Consider the following 19,858-nt stretch of genomic DNA (forward strand, 5'->3'; position numbering starts at 1 on the left):
AGGCGGAAGGATCACCGGAGCCCAGCAGGTCGAGGCTGCGGTGGCCAGGAGTGGCCACTGTACTCTAGCCTGGGTGACAGAGTGAGACTATGACTCAGGAAAAAAGAAAGAAAGAAAGAAAAGACGCTTAACATCATTAGTGGTCAGGGAAATACAAATTGAAATCACAACAAACTCCCACCATACACCACCAGGGTGCCTGAAATAAAAAGAAACCACCAAGTGTTGATGAGGATGGGGAGCAACTGGAACACACAGTGCTGGTGAGAACAATCACCTTGTTTCTTACAATGTGAAACAAACAGCAATGCAATTTAGCAATGTGATACCAGATGTTTGCTCAGGGCAAAGGAAAAAGCAGCTTCACACAGAGACCTACAGACACTTGTTGATATCAATAGAAGCTGGAAGCAGCCAAGACATCCTTCAGTGGGTGAATGGATACAGTGTGGCGCATCTAAGTGCTTCTGGAGTGCTTCTCCATAACAGAAAGGGGCTAGTCACTGACACAACACAGACGGACCTCAAACATGTCATGTGAGCAGGAGGAGGCACTGTGCAATTCCGTTCATGTGAGATCCTTTAAAGGTAAGACCGACCTACGGTTGAACACAGCAGTTGCCGAGTCAGGGCTTGCGGGCAGGAGGGAACTTTCTGAGATGATGGGAATGCTCCATATCTGGACCGTGGTAGTGGTCACACATTTTCTGGACCTCATCTAACTGTACACTCAAAAGATATACATCTAAGCCGGGCTCGGTGGCTCAGCCTGTAATCCCGCGCCTTTGGGAGGCTGAGGTGAGTGGATTGTGTGAGCCCGCGGGTTCGAGACCCGCCTGGGCAGCGAGACCTCATCTCTACAATAAAAAAAAAAAAAAAAAAAAATATACATCTACTCTCTGTAATTATACTTCAATAAAACTGATAGGAAAATACTTGGCAATTTTTAAAAAAGAAAAAGCAGGCTGGGCTCGGTGGCTCAGCCTGTAATGAGCACTAAGGGAGACCAAGGTGAGTGGATTGCCTGAGCCTGTGGGTTCAAGACAAGCCCAGGCAACTCACGAGACCTCATCTCTACAATAAATCAAAAATTAGCTGGGCATGGTAGCACACACCTGTAGTTCTGGCTACTTGGAAAGCTGAGACAGAAGGATCGCTAAAGCCTAGCAAGTTGACTCTGGGGTGGCCATGAGTGTGCGACTGCACTCCAGTCTGGGCGACAGAGTGAAACTCCAACTCAAAAGAAAAAAAGGCCAGGCTCAGTGGCTCAGCCTGTAATCCCAGCACTCTGGGAGGATGAGGTAAGTGGACTATCTGAGTCCATGGGTTCAAGACCAGCCCAGGCAACTTGGCAAGACCTCATCTCCAAAATTAAAAAATTAAAATTAGCCAGGCGTGGTAGCACACACTTGTAGTTTTGGCTACTTGGAAGGCTGAAGCAGAAGAAGCCCAGCAGGTCAAAGCCAGAGTGGCCATGAGTGTGTGACAGAGTGAGACTCCAACTCAAAAAAAAAAAGGAAAAGAAAACTTAAACCCCAAGAATACAGACTAATAATGGAAATAAAACTATAATCAACCTCCCCAGTAATCAAACTTCAAGTAAGAGCAGAGACATCATTTACTCTTAACAATTTGATAAAGATGTAAAAAATCATATTCTTTAAAATACTACATGTTATGAGAAAATGCTCAAAAAACAGTAAGTAAAATGGCAGGTTACAAAGCACCATGTTATGTAAGGTTCTGCGCTGGGAGTTCTGAATGGCTTTACTGCTATCTTTATTTCCCATATTGCCCAAGCATTCTCCAGGGAGCAGGCACAACTTCACAGCCAGGGAGACAACCACCAGAAACAAAGAGGCCTGGGAGGCACAACTGGGGCACCAGGTACTCAGGTCGCTTGCGGGTAAAGCTACACCTACACAGGAGCATGGGCACCTGGGCTCGGAGAAGACCGGGCACACAGAGACACTCCGGGCTGCAGCATGGCCTGAACAGGCCCATGGCCAGGAGCATCTAGATGCCTCCTGGAGGCAGCTCTCCTCCCTGTTGGCCAGCCTCAATTCTTGGCAGGAGTCCCTGGTCCGAACACCTCCCCCACAAAGACTGCAGTAAACCCAGTTAGCAAAGGACGGTCACGACCCCGGTCGCAACTTCAGTACCTATTTGTGGAACGTAATAGTCCCCCATGATTTTCAAGCACATTCTATAACTTTCCCAAAAACCCACTCACAAGGTTTTACAAAAACCCCACAAATGGCAGTACCCTAAGAAATACATCAACACACAGAATCGAAAAAGTAAAAGGAATCTAGAGCCATCTGATCCATGTCCACCCTTCACCCAGGCCCAGATGAATGATGCCCCGCCTCATCAGGACTGCCCAGCCAGCCTGCTTTCAAGCTACAACAAACCCAGCTCCCACGGTCCTTCAAATGCTGGATCACGCAGGACTCTCTCCTGTAAGACCTTATCAACCCCTGTTTTGATGTGTCACTGAACATGACCACCAAACCCATCCGTTGAAAGTCACCAGAAGCAACCAGCACCCTTTCCAGATACCATATTCTGTTCATCCAACCTGAAGCACCAGCCTCTCAGACAGCCTCATCCATGCAACTCCTGTCAGGATCCCCAGGTACGAAGTCCCTCAGTCCCCTGCAAGCTGGCCTCACTCCCAAATCCAGACCCTAGGTGAGGGCTGAGGGCAGAGACTCACTGTGCACACCAAGCATGAGAATGTGGATGAGAGGGAGCATCACATGCTGGCAAGAAGCAGGCGCCCTTGTGAGGCGTGCTCTGACATATGACTTCCTAAGAACCATCTGGGGAGCAGATTCTCATTCAACAGCTCAGCTAGCGGGTGGGGGCCAAGTCTACTTGAAGAAAAGACAAGGGGACCTGAGTGCCACCAGCATCAGCCCAAGGCCCGGTGGCCTGGAAACATGGCATCGCAGCCTCAGCCCACAGGGATACCAGAGCCCTCCCTGCCAGGTGAGGGCCACCTGTCACCCTGGGCTTTCTGTCCTCCAACTCAGCTGGCACAAAGGACTCAATTAACTTTTCGTGGCAGTAGCCAAATATCACTGTGTTTTGTAACTAAAAAGGGAAATTTTTTCTATAAAGATTCCACAGTCCTCTTTAGAAAAATTAAGCCACTCAAAAAGGCCCACTCATCTGTGACTCTCCAACAGCTTTTCAACTGCCGTCACTCCTAATCATGTGGTCTTAAGAATTAACATGCCCACCCAGCAGAAGTCTACACACAGCACAAAACACACGCGCAGTGTGGGAGCAAGTGCTCCGGCCCATCAGGGCCCGAGTGCAGGAGGGAACACCAACGGCCAGGATACCAGCCAGCATCATCACCAGGCACTCTCAGGGGCCGCTGTGGTGACATGCACGGAAAACATGCACGCACCACGGACTCCAGGTACAAATACAGGCGAGCACTCAGCATGCAGATGCTTCCCTGAGTTACTCCAGAGTTCACCTTTGACAACACTAGACGCTCCAGTCACACATCGCTGAGTGATGGGGACTCGTCCTGAGAAACATGCCACGAGGGACTACACTGTTCTGGAACAGCAGAGTGTGCTCACACCAGGTGGACAGCCCACCACATGCTCCAGGCACACGTCCATCAACAGCGGAGCAGATAAGCAAAATGTGGTCCACTGTGCACAGAGCACTTGGTCATAATAGAGACTGATTTCTGGGCTCTGTGGACAAGATGGAGGAATCCTTGAAAACAGGACGCTCGATCCGAGTATCACATGTTCTCACTCATATAATGGACCTTGAACATCCAATGTAATACTATAAAAAAATGACTGACGGTACTGGGAAACTATGGGGGGGAAGGGGATGGGATTAACAGTAGCAAATATCTGTCTGGGGATGGGAAAACACCTCTTATCAACAGGGTGCCTGAATGAAACGTAATTGTACACCTAACCCTTAACTGTACCCCACAAAACCATAATAAAAAATATTGATTAATAAAAAAAAAAGAAAAGAAAACAGGACGCTAGCCAGAGCAGTGGCTCACATCTGTCATCACAGCACTTTGGGAGGCGGAAGTGAGAGGACTGCCTAAGTCCAGGGGTTCCAGCTACTTGGAAGGCTGAGGCAGAATGATCTCCTGAGCCCAGCAGGTTGAGGCCGTGGTGGCCTTGAGCATGCCACTGCACTCCAAGCCTGGGCAACAGAGTGAGACTCCTACTTTAAAAAAAAGAAAGAAAGAAAACCTGACATCGAGTTGAAGAGGCCAGGCACAAAAGGCCACGTATTTTGATTCCACTTACATGAAATACATGGAATAGGCAGATCCACAGAGACAGAGGCAGGGCTGGGGAAGAGGAGTTGGGGGACCTGCTGGAGGGGGAGGGGTCTTCTTCGGGGAGATGAGACACTGAAGCTGCTCTATAATCACCCAGCCTTGTCCTGGGTCTGCAAGTCACATGACTACCTAGGATGGCACCAGCTCAGAGGCAAGGGACACCAGAATCTTTCTCTCCTTCCTCAATTGTACCACCTCCAGGGAAAGGAAAAGAAAGTGGGTGTGCCTTCAAAAACGCCTGCTTTTAGCCAGGCATAGTGGCTCATACCTGTCATCCCAGTGCTTTGGGAGGCTGAGGCAGGAGGACTGCTTGAAGCCAGGAATTTGAGACCAGCTTGGGCAACATAGTGACACCTCATCTCTAAAAAGCAACGAAGTCTGGCTTTTCTGACCTAGTCAAACAGTAACCTGAACTGGTGGAGGCACACCCTCGGTGAGTGAGGGACACCGGCATCCCAGGACCTCCCATCACGGGTACAACACTGCTCGGGTGGGGGCCCCCACTTCCCGGCTCTGCCCCAGCATAGGGAGACCCGAGCAGAAGCACCAGCAAGGCCCAGGAGGAGAGGGGAAACGTCTCCTCTCCTTCCAGAGGCCCCCACATTGCCTCCAGCCCAGCACCCGCAGTGGGGAGACCACAGACCCAGTGCAGCAGCACTGCCCCTCCCCCACCCTTCCTGCTGTCCTCCAAAGCCTCCCCATGGCTATGCCTCCCCACAGGTGTGCCTCCCCTGCAGCCAGGCCTCTCCACAGGTGAGCCTCCCCACAGCTGTGCCCAACCTCTGTGTTTTCTGCCGAGACCCTCACTGACATTCTTCTGTCAAGGGAAAGAGCCTGCACACACTAGGCCCTGCCTTCCGAGCGTTCCCTAGTCCCAGCGGGCTGCTGCTCGCATCACAGTACACCTGCGGTCACCGGCTGCACATCTGTCTGCACAAGAGGGAAGACGCTTCCTTCATCCCTCTCTTCCTCCCACCCCCAGACCCCCTTTCACAAACATCACTGGCTGCGAATGCTCCTGCCCTGCACCCACCTCCCCTCACTCAGAGAAGCGCACACACATTTCAGACCTTCTACAGCAAAAACAAAGCCAGTTAGTACATAGAATCCTCACTGCAAAATCCACACAGGGCAGTGCTGCAGGCACCACCCACTCAAGATAGACGGAAGGAATCTCAAAATAGCTGCCAACGCTGGTCACGCGCGCCGACGTCAAACGAGGCGCCGACGCGCACCCCACTCACGTTTGGTCTTCCTGACGTTAGTGATGCTATTTTTCTTCTCATTTTCAAGCCATTATGATGTCAAACAAATCTATCTGCTGCCAGAATGGAGACGACAATGAAAGACTATCATTAAGTGTCCACTTGCTGTCAAACGTGCTACAAAAATACCCACTAAAGTGTCGAAGTACAAGAGACCCCACACACGAGAGCCGCGTGGTCATGTGCGTCGACCCCAGAGGGGAGGTGCATGAACACGACAGGCCTGTGACACCAACCCTCACTCCACGCTTGGACAAACACTTCACAGGGTCCACAGCGTGCTCACTGAAGATGCGATGAGCATACTGACAACAGCCTCATCCCCAGGAACTCCAACCAGGACCATCCGCATGCCCGAGGTCGGACGTGCAGTGACACATTTATGGAACAGAATGTGACATGGTGACTAGTGAACAACTCACCACAAGTTTCACAAAATATTCAGTGAAAAAAGCCAGATGAGACCGCGTCCTCTGTAAGATTCCACTCAGATGATGTTCAAAGCCAGGCAAAATAAGTCCACATGCGGTGTAGGTCAGGAGCACCCTGCTCTGAGTGGGGCTGATGTTGGGCAAGTGGGCAGGACACCATGCTCCTGAACCCTCAGCAGCCACAGGGAGAGGCACGCTGGAGAACCATGGCGTGAGGCACTGATTCCCCACAGATAGATCCAGAGGCGCCAGTGCCAGGACAACCCTCACCATCCACACGGTCAGCTCCAAAGCACAAACAGGCCCAGAATCAAGTACTACAAGAATACGGCTCCTGCCCCCAGGCAGCATGGCTGCGGCCCAGGACCTGCAGAAGCACAAGGTGAGGGTAAGCACAGAAAGTCATCAAGAAAACACCCATCAGCAATGCACTGCCCCTGTAGCATACTCGGAGCCAGACTGCACCCATGCGTGGACGCTGACTCAGGCATGTCTGGAGACCCCAGGCATAAGGAAAAGGCATCATCAGCACACACCCTGGGATGTCACTGTTCTACTTCCAAGAGGTTCTAAACTTGACTGAAAGTTGAAGAACGAACCTAGCTTCCTTGGTGATGTAGTGGTTAGGATTCAGCGTTCTCACCACCACTACAGGGTCCAAATTATCAAAGATGAAAAATAAATGGACAAACCTAGCAACATGGAAATATGCACAACATTCTTCACTGGGAGGACTGAGGGCTTAAGATGTCAATTCTTTCTAAATGCCCTTTATAAATAAATGCAATCCCTTCAAAATCCCACTGGAATTTTAAAAATAGAATTTGAAAAACTGATGGCAAAGCTCATGAGAAAAATAAGTGCATGAAACAGCAAAGAAACTTTTTTAAGTAAACGAAAAAAGCCCTCCAAACTATCAAAGCACTCTGCAAAGCTACAGTAATTAAAATGGAGTGGTGCCAGAAAAGGTACCAACACAAGATCAAGGGCCCAGATGAAGACCTGACAGCAATCCAGACCCTTCCTGCACACGTGTGCGCACATGCCAGACTATCTGGCCTGCTTTTCCAGTGTGCGCACATACACGCTCACATACATAGACACACAGGCTGTTTCCAGGCATGTGTTGTTTGCATCCTGGTTTTTTTTTTTTGTATATATCTTTGTACATGTATTTTGCAGAAAATGAGAAGGACCACTTCTTTAAGATCTAATCTTAGAAGTAAATTTGGGGTCAAGGGACACACAAATTTAAAATTCCAACAGGACTAGCCAAGCACGGTGACTCACGCCTGTAATCCCAGCATTTTGGGAGACCAAGGCAGGCAGATTGCTTGAGCCCAGGGTTCGAGACCAGCCTGGGAAACACAGTGAAACTTCATCTCTATAAAAAAAAAATAAAAGAATAAAAATAAAAATTAGCCAGGCATGGTCCCAGCTACTTAAGATGCTGAGGTGGGAGGATCACCTGAGCCTAGGAGACCAAGGCTGCTGTGAGCCTTGGTCATAACCATGCCACTGCAAACCAGCCTGGGCAACAGGGTAAAACCCAGACTCTGACTTAAAAAAAAAAAAAAAAAAAAGAATCCAACGAGACTACAGGTGTTGCTGTCTGCATGGCGATGGAAAGTTCTCCCCCCATCTGCAGCACCCTGGGGCCTGCCCTGCACTGTCCTCTGCCATCTGTTACACTCACAGGAGCTTTGGCCTGAACACAACTCCATTTCAAGTCCTAAGCACTCTCTCCCCACCCCCCGTCGCTGTTCCTAGCCTTCCTTGTGGTGTCATTTCCCATAAGGAGCCTTCATGTCTTTAGATGGGGACGGCCCATCCTTTGCGGCTTTGCGTGAGCATCGAGGTCAGGATCCTTAGCTAACACATGCATGGAGTCGGCACACCATAACAGTAAGAGAAGGCGTCGCGCAAGTGATAGGTGCTCATGAACGGGCTTCAAGACACCGCCTGGGCAGGTGGGTAGGGGACAGGCTGCAGCCACGGGACGGTCAGGACACCCTTTGTCTTATGGGCACGGGCTCAGCACCGAGATGACGAAGGACCACCCACGTCACGCCCCCTCATGCACAGCAGGTAGGCTGCTCTGTGCTCCATGGGCCTTACAGACAATGTCTCCCAGCCAGGAGCATGTGACATGGTAGGAGTGGCTTGTGCTGAGCAGCAGAGACATGCAAGTCAGCATGTATTAAAATTTGGCCAAGTAAGACACGAGGTGGGGGAAGGCCTAATGCCCTGACCTCCCGGTCTACACTCAAACAGCTGCAACTTCCCAGTCAGAAGGCACCACCCCCGCCCCATGACATATCCAGAGACCGACAGTGAGAGATTAAGAAAGGCAATGGAATGGCGTGTCTCCAGTACAACCTTAATAAAGTATCTAAGGGCCAGGCATGGTGACTCATGCCTATAATCCCAACACTTTGGGAGGCCAAGGTGACAGGATTGCCTGAGCCCACAGGTTCAAGACCAGCCTGGGCAACAGTGAGACCTCATCTCTACAATAAATCAAAAAAATTAGCCAGATGTGGTGGCATGTACCTGTAGTTCCAGCTACTTGGAAGGCTGAGGCGGAAGGATCACCTGAACCCAGCAGGTCGAGGCTGTGGTGGCCGTGAGTGTGCCACTGAACTCCAGCCTGGGAGACAGAGTGAGACTCCAATTCCAGGAAAATAAATAAATAAATAAAATTTTAAAAAACAAATAAAGTATCTAAGAGTTCTGTGGTGTACCTTTAAGCCAATTTTCACATTCAAATCGGAGCAATAAGATGTCTGTTCATCAGAGACAATCCTGACTCAATACGGGCTACCCGAATGTCATGTGTGACTGTGCCACCGAGCTGCACGCTGAGGCAAGGGGGCACCATCTATGGCTGTGGCAGGGGAGACCAGGGCCAGGCCGCTCTGCATAACCAGGCATCAGTGGGGCATCCTTGTTTCCTGGGCACAGACTCCGATGGCCAGCGTTACAGAGTCACTCCAGGCCAATGATCTGAAGGCCACAAGGAAGCGTCCATGCTACAAATAGCTCAAATAGCAGCCATAGGCCAACATGAGGCCCAGAAAAGCCACTAGGTTACATATATTCTTTCATTGAGGCATTTACCATTCCCACCTGGAAACGATGAGCAAAAGCTTCTGGCACTGATAAAACGCCATTAAAATATCAAGAATCAGCCAGGCTCGGTGGCTCAGCCTGTAATCCCGCGCCTTTGGGAGGCTGAGGTGAGTGGATTGCCTGAGCCCGCGGGTTCGAGACCCACCTAGGCAGCAAGACCTCATCTCTACAATAAATCAAAAAATCAGTCGGGCGTGGTAGCGCATGCCTATAATTCCAGCTACTTGGAAGGTTTAGGCGGAAGGATCATGGGAGCCCAGCAGGTCGAGGCTGCGGTGGCCGGGAGCGGCCACTGCACTCCAGTCTGGGCGACAGAGTGAGACTCCAACTCAAAAAAAAAAAAAAATATCAAGAATCAACTCAGCCAGGGAGGAACAAGCAAGCCACTAAGTAACAACCGGGCTCTGGAAAAGATGATCAAGGCAGAGGAGGAGAGTTGACAGGAACTGAGCCCAGAAACTTGTCAACTGCAGAAGGATAGCTGTGTTGCAACACAGCCATAAGAAAATCAACTTTAATATGAAGATGACTTCCTGACTGCTGTGCCTACCACAAGAACGAGCCTTTCCCAGTGCAAGCCCCTGGACCCTGGGAACACAGCCACCCACCCCGTGGCTCCTTCTGCTCCTCTGCAGGTCGCCATTGAGTCCTTCTGTGCCGGCGATGAGCACAGTGCATCCGTCGCACCTCCCATGCACAGCAGACTCTATTCGATGGTCTAACACTTCAGGCAAAAGCCAAGTGAGTGAGCCTCGACACCCCTATAAGGTTCTCCGCTAAATACCGAGCCTGTGCTCCAGTGAGAGGCACACCCCTACCAGCATCTCCCCCAGGTCAGAGTTCTCAGATCTGGAAAAGGATCTGCACTACCAGCCTGTCTCACCACTGCCAGGACACTCTAGCCTACTGCTTTACCAGCAGAGACGTGCCCTAAGCAAAGTGTAGGCCAAGCCACCCCTAAGAGGACACAGAAAGACGTGCCCTAAACCAGGTTCATGGCACTGACCACCCCAAGGAGGATGCAGAGACATGCCCCCCTAAACCAGGTTCATGGCCTTGACCATTCCTAGAAGGATGCGGAGAGATATATTCTAAGCCAGGATCATGGTCTTGGCCATCCCTAGGAGGAGGACGTGGAGACACATGCCCTAAGTAAGACTCAGGCCTCGGCCACCAGGCCAGGCCACCCCCAGGAGGATGCTAACGACCCCACCCTCAATCTGCTGGCCCATGAGGCTTCTGCATCTACATAATCCATGCAGATACATAGATGTGCGGCTTCTGACTGCAGGAGACGCTTGTGGTAAATGTGCAGCAGAAAACCCCACTCTCTCAATTTCTGATAGAGACAGAATTGACATCGATAGGCACGGGGCCTCGCTCACTGAAAGGTAAATGTTTCTTGTCCTGCCTCTCAACACACCACGATGTTCACACTAGCTGACATAGAACAAGAACTCTTCTTAAAAAAATATCTTGTAGGCCAGCCTCGGTGGCTCAGCCTGTAATCCTAGCGCTTTGGGAGGCCAAGGCGAGTAGATTGCCTGAGACCATGGGTTTGAGACCAGCCTGGGCAACTTGGCTAGACTTCATCTCTACAATAAAAAAAAAAAATTAACTGGGTGTGGTAGTGTGCACCTGTAGTTCTGGCTACTTGGATGGCTGAGGCAAAAGGATTGCTGGAGCCCAGCAGGTCGACTCTGGAGTGGCCGTGAGTATGCCACTGCACTCCAGCCTGAGCGATAGAGTGAGACTCCAACTTAAAAAAAAAAAATCTTGTAGTCAACATCGATGGCCACAGGGCCTCGCTCACTGAAAGGTAAATGTTTCTTGTCCTGTCTCTCACCAGCACCACAATGTCCACACCAGCTGACACAGAACAAGAATTCTTCTTAGAGAAACATCTTGTAGTCAATAGTGCGACAGGGATCAGAAGTGCTTCCGCAAGCTCGAATCTTCAAGCTCCTCCAGGGTTACAGGCAGCCACAGGGAAGAATCACAGCACAACACGACAAACAGGAGCAGAGACAGGAAGATGTCTACAGGCAGGGCTGACCCAGCTGCTCCTGGCAGTGCCTGGCAGCTGGTAGACCCCTCTCTGCTACCCACTTGGGCTTCTCTGTGAAGAGTGCAGAGAAAACAGCGGGCTTCCTTCACCACCCAGCAGCCCAGCAACACCAGTCTCCCAGGACTATGCCCTGAGCGTCCCCCAAGTCCGGGAGTCTAACTCCACTCAGCACACAGGCAGCAGAGAGCCAGGCCCAGGGCACGGGAATCTCACCCCCCTTCTTACTTGACTTGCTCCCAGGTCTTGGTGGCCAAGTGCAGGACCCAGAGATCCTTGTAGTGGTAGAACTGCTCCCCGCTAGGAGATGCAAACTCCCCTCCAAAGACCCACAGCTGCCCGCCACCTTGAGGCACCACCACCGCCTGTGAAGAGAAGGGCAACAAGTCAGGGTGTGGCCACACAGCGCAGGGCCAGCTCCAGAGGCTACCAGGCGGAGCAGCATCTGCTCCCAGTGAAAAGAGACAGAGAAAGAAAAGGCTGGAAAAGAAGAAACAGAGAGATTTCCATGACCACATTAGATCACATGATACAGCCTAACATACATGCAGTTAAACTCCCAGAAAAACCACAAAGATATATCAAAACCAAACTGATGGGAAGCCAATGACAAAGAAAAAAATCTCTGAAGTAGTCTGAGGGAGGAAAAGGACACACTAAATACAGGAGAATTAAGATAAGAGTGAATACTGATCTCTCAGAAACAATGAATAGCCAGAAAACAGAACACCTATCAAGTGCTAAGGCAACAGCTCTCAGTTTAGAATTATATATCCAGCAAAAACAGCTGCCACTTAGAAAAAACTTTAAAAACGTACTATCGGCAGACCTATACTCTCAAAATGCCAAGGGAAGTTTTTAGGAGAGTGTGGGTATTCTTTGTTGGGTTCTTACAGTTTATGGGAAGTGATGTAATATCATTTGAAGACAGACTGTCTTTAGCTCAAGATGTATACTGTAACAGGGAGTGGTGGCTCAAGCCGGGTACAGTGGTTCATGCCTGTAACCAACCATGTTTCCCTGCACTGGAGAAGCAGGCAGTCATCCCAGCTGTTTATTGAGCGAGCCCAACTGTTCTAGGTACAGGTTATATGTCCCTATGGGTGACAGAGCACCGTCTGCAGCCTGACAGAAGCAGGACAGCCCTGACACTACTCTCCTTGCATAAGAGGAAACTAGCTCACAACGATAACCCATGCTACTCCTCACCCTCTCCTTACAGCTCATTACACTCTATAATAGCGCTGCTGCCGCCACCTTCCCTACTCTCACTTCCACCACCTTGTCCGGATCTTGGGCCCACAGGAGTGAGCATCTTGCCAAGTGGCTGTGACGTACCCGGCACGACACTTGGTATCTCTCTGTGGAGTATCTCCTCCAATCCTCGCCCATCCGGGGGAGCCCATGCTCACCTGCCCACTTCACAGGAAGACTCGGAAGTGTGCAAAAGCTCAGTAAGGAGTCCAAGCAGAAAAGAGCAGAGCCAGGATGATGGCAAGGCCCAGGCTGCCCACCATGCAAACCCTCCTGGGGTCTCCCAGACTCTCAGACACTCAAGAGGGAAGGAGGCAAACAGTCAGCGCTGACGTTACCTGGTGAGCACAGCGCCTTGGAGGGGGGCTGGGGATGTCGACTTTGGTCCAGGAGTCCTTTCTGATGTTGTAGACATAGAGCTCGTTATACAAAAAGGTCTGCAGGAAGGAAAAGGACCCTCAGTCACGACTGATATGCTCTCAGGCAGGTCACATGACAGTCAGCGGTGAGAGCGATCTTACACATGACGATCCCAGAACCTGCATCCTAGAGTGGGCAAGGCACGTCAATGCAGGAGCTTATGTGGCTGCCTCGGGATCCTGGGTGATGATACAATGAAGACCGGAGCCTGTTACCCGTAAGGTTCCAAAAGCCTGTGCTGCTCGGCAGAGTCATCATTCCCCGAAGTCAGCCCACATTGTAAATGCATGGAAATTCAGAGGAAGAGGGAGAGGCGAAGCAAGACCCACACGACTACCCGCGGGGCCAAAGGGAGCCCACACCAGTGTGATGGCCTCATCGACGGCTCAGAGGCACAGGTCTTTCTGGACTGCTCAGAAATAGGAGTGAGCCCTACATGTGTTGGCATGCTTCCCATTCAAGCAGCTTTGAGAGCCATGAGTGTGGCCACCACAGTGAGGGCACGCAGCTCAGCACCAGTAACTGGCTGCAGACCACGAGCACCAGTGGTCACTTCAGGTCCTGCACCGTCCCAGGACATCTCACATCAGCCTGAGGCTCAGGAACAAGTCCACCAGAGGGGAGTGACAGGGCTGGCGTGTATTGGACATCACTGTTCTGAGTTCATCTTACTTCAAATGATACCCTTGAAAATGTGGGAGGAAAAGAAAAAATATATACTTTACTTTTTGGCCATTGAAATATTCACCTCCGAACAGGATTAATTCATCTTTCTCGGGATGAGCAGAGAGGGAAGCATTTAACCTGCAAGAGGAGAGATACAGAAGCAAGTCAACACAGTCACAACCCCTGACGGCTGCGTGAGCACCAGGCCCCTCCCTACAACGTATCCCCAGGGACTGGCCACCCTGCACTTCCTAGAAAGGAAGCAAAAGTGCCACCTCCACCATCCACCTTTCACCCCTAAAACTAGTACCAGGACCACACTCCCAGAAGAGCCCCAGACCTGGGCCACGTCACACTGCATCTGGCTCTAAAACTCATCAGGAATCAAGCCTAGACAATCCTACTTATAGACCAAGTTCTCCAGAACTGCCCTGTTTTAGAGTCTATCCTCTTAAATCACCTCAGGATTGTTCTAAAAAGTTCAGTATTTAGGCATTTCAATATACATCCCAGACACTTTGCAGCTAGGAAAATAAATAACTTTCTACTAATTTCACACATGAGGACAAAAGAATGGTTATAAGGAAACTACAGATACAGTCCCACCACTCCTGTTGAAAGTAACAGAAGTTAGGTGTGGTGGCTCACACCTGTCATCCCAGCATTTTGGGAGGCAGAGGAGGAAGGATTGCCTGAGCCCAGGGGTTCGAGACCAGCCTGAGCAACATGGCGAGACCTTGTCTCTACAATAAATCAAAAAGTTAGCTGGGTGTGGTGGCGTGCACCTGAAGTTCCAGTTACTTGGAAGGTTGAGGTGGAAGGTCAAGGCTGTGATGGCCGTGAGCATGCCACTGCACTCCAGCCTGGGTGACAGAGTCAGACTCCAGCTCAAAGGAAAAAATAGAAAAAAAAACGAATAATGGAAGACACAGTGACCATAAGGGCAATCACTGGAAGACACCCTTCTTTCAAATTTTTCTGTAATGGTGTTCCCAAAGAAAGTTCCCTAAGGCTCATTCCAAAAGATATTTCTCGAAGGAAAAACAGGTTTCAAGGGCAAATTTGGGAAATCTGCAAACTCTATTTTGCTCTGAAGGATTTGTTGAGCAAAGAAACGTTTCACAGGATGAGAAATTCTGCAGTAAAGAACTAGCACTAAAACAGCGTAGTTCCTGTGGAAAAGAGCTTGGCGGGCCCTTCAAAAGCGACTCAGGAATTCACATGACCCAACAACACCATTCCTGGCACAGCCTCAAGTGGATGCCTGTCCTGTACATTCATGACAGCACCATTCGCCACAGTCATGGAAGAGACAGCTAAGAGATGGGGGACACGCAAAACGCAGCACAGGCACAAAATATGATTCATACTAAGAAGGAAGGACATTGGATACATGCCACAGCACTGATGAGCCGTGCAAATACGCAGAGGGAAAGAAGTCGGGGACAAAATAACAAGCACCAAGTGACCCGACTCATGTGAAAGATCCAGAACAGGTAGATTCATGGCAATAGAAAGCAGACAGGGGGCCAGGCTCAGCCTGTAATCCCAGCACTTTGGGAGGTCGAGGCGAGTGGACTGCCTGAGCCCGCGGGTTCAAGACCTGCCCGGGCAACTTGGCGAGACCTTGTCTCTTCAATAAATCAAAAATTAGCCAGGCATGGTAGCATGCACCTGTATTTCCAGCTCCTTGGAAGGCTGAGGCGGAAGGATCGCCAGAGCCCAGCAGATCGAGGCTGCAGTGGCTGGGAGCGGCCACTGCACTCCAGTCTGGGTAACAGAGTGAGACTCCGACTCAAAAATAAATAAATAAATAAAAAATAAAATGGCTCATATCAATTCATGTTTGATGATCAAACCCTTAACATGAACATTTAAAAGCATTACAAACACAGCAAAAGGCTGTGGTGATTTTCTGCTTTGTGAATGTGAAAAACCCACCGAGCTGCAGTTACAAATGACCAAAATGGCAAGTTGTATGTTATGTGTATTTGGCCACAAAAAAAAGTAGACGAATACACAGTGCTTCCCAAACTCCTTTGACCCCAAATCTTTTTTCACTGAGTACCTATTGTCCTTCCGTGGAAAAGCACCAAACACTACTCGAGAAATCACATCAGGCCAATGTGCCAACCTCCCCAAGGCCTGGCCCAGCCAGAGCCACCACTGCCCTTCCCTAGCAGGCATCAGGCACGCCCTACCCTCCTTTCTCAGGGAAATGAAGCAAAACAAGTCTCAACCCAACAAGCCTAGGCAGCCTGTGAGTGTGCTCCCTGCCCCTCCTCTGGAAGGCACGGGAGTTTCCCATGGTGGGGTGGACCTCCCAGGTACCGAACTCAAGGCGCCTCCAGTCACCAAGCTGCGAAACAGAACTCCAGAGCCTTCACTCCACCGACAAGCAAGGGAAGGCAGGAGCAAGAGGATGAGAGTGGGGCAGGGGAGGGGCAGGGTGTAGACCCTGCTGCGGGTTCCTGCACTTCCAGGTAAAGGAGAAGGGGCAGGGGATGGGGGCCAGGGAAAGCACACCCACGGCCTCCCATGCTCCCTGGGCAGGAGAGGGGCCAGGCGTAACCTCACCTTGGCCTCCCACATTCCCCAGGGGTTGCAGGACCCAAGAGTCTTGAGGTTTTTCACTTCATTTAAAATGAAGTGAACATTTCATTTTAAACATTAATTTTTTCATTGTTAACATTAATTATATGTTTGATAATCAAACCTTCAGCATGAACATTTTTTATTTTATTTTTGAGTCGGAGTCTCACTCTGTCACCCAGGCTGGAGTGCAGTGGCACACTACTCACAGCCACCGCAGCACGGACCTGCTAGGCTCAGGTGATCCTTCCGCCTCAGCCTTCCAAGTAGCCGGAACCACAGGCATGCACCACTATGCCTGGCTAATTTTTTTTTAATTTATTGTAGAGATGCAGTCTTGTCAAGTTGCCCAGATTGGTTTTGAACCACTGGACTCAGGCAATCCTCTCGCCTCGGCCGCCCAAAGTGCTGGGTTTACAGGCATGCACAACCATGCCCGGCTATTTTTTATTTATTGTAAAGACAAGGTCTTGCCATGTTGCTCAGGCTGGTCTCGAAACCCTGAGCTCAGGCAATTCTCTCGCCTCAGCCTCCAAAAGTGCTGAGATGAAAGGCGTGAGCCACTATGCCCAGCCTAGCATGAACATAAGCATCACAAACACAGCAAAAAGCTGTAATGTTCTCTTTCCACCTGTGATGGGTACTTTTTTTTATTTATTTATTTGTTATTATTTTTCCAGCCCAGGCTGGAGTGCAATGGCACACTCATGGCCACCCCAGTGTGATCCTTCTAATCTCAGCCTTCCAAGTAGCCAGAACTACAGGTGTGTGCTACCGCACCTGGCTAATTTTTTATATACTGTAGAGCTGACATCTCGCAAGTTGCCCAGGCTGTTCTCAAACCTAGGGGCTCAGGCAGGCAATCCCCTCACCTCGGCCTCCCAAGGGGCTATGATAACAGACTTGAGCCACTGTGCCCGACCTGATGGGCACTTTTTTTTTTTTTTTTTTTTTTTTTGAGTTGGAGTCTCACTCGGAGCGGCCGAGTGCAGGAGCGGCCACTGCAGCTTCGACCTGCTGGGCTCTGGCGATCCTTCCGCCTCAGCCTTCTGAGTAGCCGGAATTACAGGCATGCGCTACCACGCCCGGCTGATTTTTTGATTTATTGTAGAGATGAGGTCTCGCTGCCCAGGCGGGTCTCGAACCCGCGGGCTCAGGCAATCCACTCACCTCAGCCTCCCAAAGGCGCGGGATTACAGGCTGAGCCACCGAGCCCAGCTCTGATGGGCACTTTTAAACGACCCCCAAACCAAAGAAAAGCTCACTGGGGGATCGCCTCCCCCAACAGTTCCAGTGAGCTCCCATGACTGGCCCACAACCTGGCCAGGCTCAGGCCCAGGCCGTGCATGACAGGGACCATGGCCCTACCATGGGGCTCCAGAATTAAATGATAGGAAGCAGTGATGCACTGTCCCAGCGCTGGGCATGTGTAAAGCCGTGGCACCGACCACGGTGGCTCCCAGCATACAGGAGGAGCCCCAGTCTGCTTACCGTGGAGAGGGCGGGGGGCATGGGCTTTCCACAGTCTGGGTCTTGCTGGCATCGAGTGTCTGGAAATGGGCTATGAGAGCTTCCAGATCTTCCTATGGGCAAACAAGCAGCACACATGAGACCCAAGCTTAGCCCCATGGCAAGTCCCAGCCTGGCCAGCCACCTCCTGTGAGTGCTGACCAGCCGGCGATCTATGAGTTACACCAGACAGCGCCTGCCAGCAACACAGAGCTTGGCCTCCAAGGCGGCCTGCTCAGAGTGCAGTCTTGTGCATTCCCACATGTCACCTCATCCCAAACCCCACCCCCCACCGGGAGCTTCCACTTGGACAAGCCCACCTGGTTCACTGCCGATACCTTCAACACCTCCCACTGCCTGGCCTGGGCCATCTGTTTCCTGCACTGCCCCCCCAACCAAAACAATAAAACACTCGCTTCACAAGAGCAAGACTTGGACATCTCTGCATGGGCCTGCAGCAGTCTCCGCGTGCAAGGTCCGGGTTTCACAGCTGTAGAAGCAGCCAGATTTGGGGACCCAACAACCCCGTCTCAGGCCAGGCTGCTTCCCTGCCACCCTCCCCCCCAACTATCTCCAGTCCATCATCCTCTGGAAAGTTCCCTTTTAGCCCAATTTGAAGTCTCACTCCCCTCACCTTTTCAGAGACCTGAAATCTGGCCCCTTTCCCCCATCCCTAATGCAAAACACTGCACTAGCACAGGAAGCACTTTACTCAAAGGCCTGGATGAGAAGAAACTGGTGGAGAGACAGACCCTGCTCCAGCATGGCTGCCTCGGGTAGGAGTGCTGGAACGAGGGCACCTGGTCTGTTCGGTCAGCTGCCATGTCCATCCTAGTATGTAACTGGCACGGCGCCCCCCCAGCTACAGTCATCCCCACGCACCGAGCTGTCACACGATGGTGGGGAGCTCGTCTCCTCCCTTCTCCCCCCTTCTCCCCACGCCACCGGTGAACCCAGAGCAGCTCCACGTGCCCCTCACACTGAGCAGTCACCAGCCTCCACCAGCATCTGAGTCAGGAAAGCTCCACTACTACTGCTGCTCCAAAGCAGCTGTTCTTAAGTTCGCTGAGCCTCACAGCCAAGAGTGACTGGAGGAGGAGGAGAAGGGTGGGTCAGGGACAGCCTTTCCAAGGTGACAATAAGTTGAATGATGAAGACCACCATGAGGAGTGTGGCTGGGACGGAGGTAAAGACCACAAGCAAAAGAATTTGGCATGCTCGAGGCACTAAAACAGAGGGAACAGTGGAGAGGCAGGCGGAGGCCAGGACAGCAGGAAGGCACCAGCCAAGTGACCTGATACATGAGTTCTCTGGTAGCAGAATTCCAAACTGTCCCCAAGATCCCCTCCCCATCCCCAGGACTGGGAAAAGATGGGCTATCACTCCCGTGATTAGGTTATTACATGACACAGCTGACTTTCAGGAAGGCCAATGACCCTCTGTGGGCCTGGCCTACTTGGAGGATCATCTTGAGGGTCTGCTTTGAAGATTAAGCAAGACAACACGCAGAGTCCTGGATGGCAGGCTCCCCCTCCTCGTGAAAGCTACTATGATGACATCCGAGCACAAGCACCGCAGGGAGGTGCAAAATTGAGTCCAAATGACAGAATGGTTCCTCACTACCAGCTTACTCCATGCCAGGCACTGTTCTAAGGTGCACAAGGTCTGGCGGGCTGCAGAGGCCATACACCTAGCAGTCAAGAACCTGAGTTCAATGAACCTGAGGACGTGAAAGGAGAGGGTGAGGGAAGCCCAAGTCCATTATCTACAGGTGCAGATGTGGAGGGATAAACGACTTGGGAAGAAAAGAAGCCAGGAAAGTGCTTTAAGAGCTCTGGGCTGGGCTGCCTGGTCAACGCCAGTTCCACACAACTTCACAGCTGTGCGACCCTTAGCCATGGAACCTGTGGGTCTCTAACTTCCTGACTGTCCCACGGGACTGCCAGTGCTACCCAACTCACCTGTCATGAGGATGACAGCCCAGGTACACAGTGCCTGGCACACGGCAAACACTCAGTAAACCCTGGCCGTTAAAACGACCCCAGGTTCAGAGCCCAGGAGCAGCTCAACACACACAGCACACTCAGCCCTGAGTTCCACTGACCGCCTGCAGATCCCAGGATGGCAGGGAAGGGAAAGGAAGACACCGGTTGGTGGTCACCAACTGTCCCGGCATCACAAC

The 19,858-nt window shown here is 51.2% G+C and overlaps 1 protein-coding gene across 1 annotated transcript in view; it reads right to left on the reverse strand.

Moving 5' to 3' along the window:
- Window positions 1-17,793, reverse strand: part of KLHDC4 (kelch domain containing 4) — a 41,381-nt gene extending 23,588 nt beyond the window's left edge. Inside the window, exons 1-3 of the mRNA XM_021713200.1 lie at window positions 17,659-17,793; window positions 12,828-12,926; window positions 11,464-11,600 (exon numbers count right to left, since the gene is read on the reverse strand). Coding sequence (XP_021568875.1) covers window positions 11,464-11,600; window positions 12,828-12,926; window positions 17,659-17,775 — 353 coding nt within the window. The 5' untranslated portion in view covers window positions 17,776-17,793. The remainder of the gene's footprint in view (window positions 1-11,463; window positions 11,601-12,827; window positions 12,927-17,658) is intronic.
- Between the last annotated feature and the right edge of the window lie 2,065 nt (window positions 17,794-19,858).

The sequence above is a fragment of the Carlito syrichta genome, unplaced genomic scaffold (assembly GCF_000164805.1).
Source record: "Carlito syrichta isolate Samal-C Ts95f unplaced genomic scaffold, Tarsius_syrichta-2.0.1 Scaffold304337, whole genome shotgun sequence".
Lineage (NCBI taxonomy): Eukaryota > Metazoa > Chordata > Mammalia > Primates > Tarsiidae > Carlito > Carlito syrichta.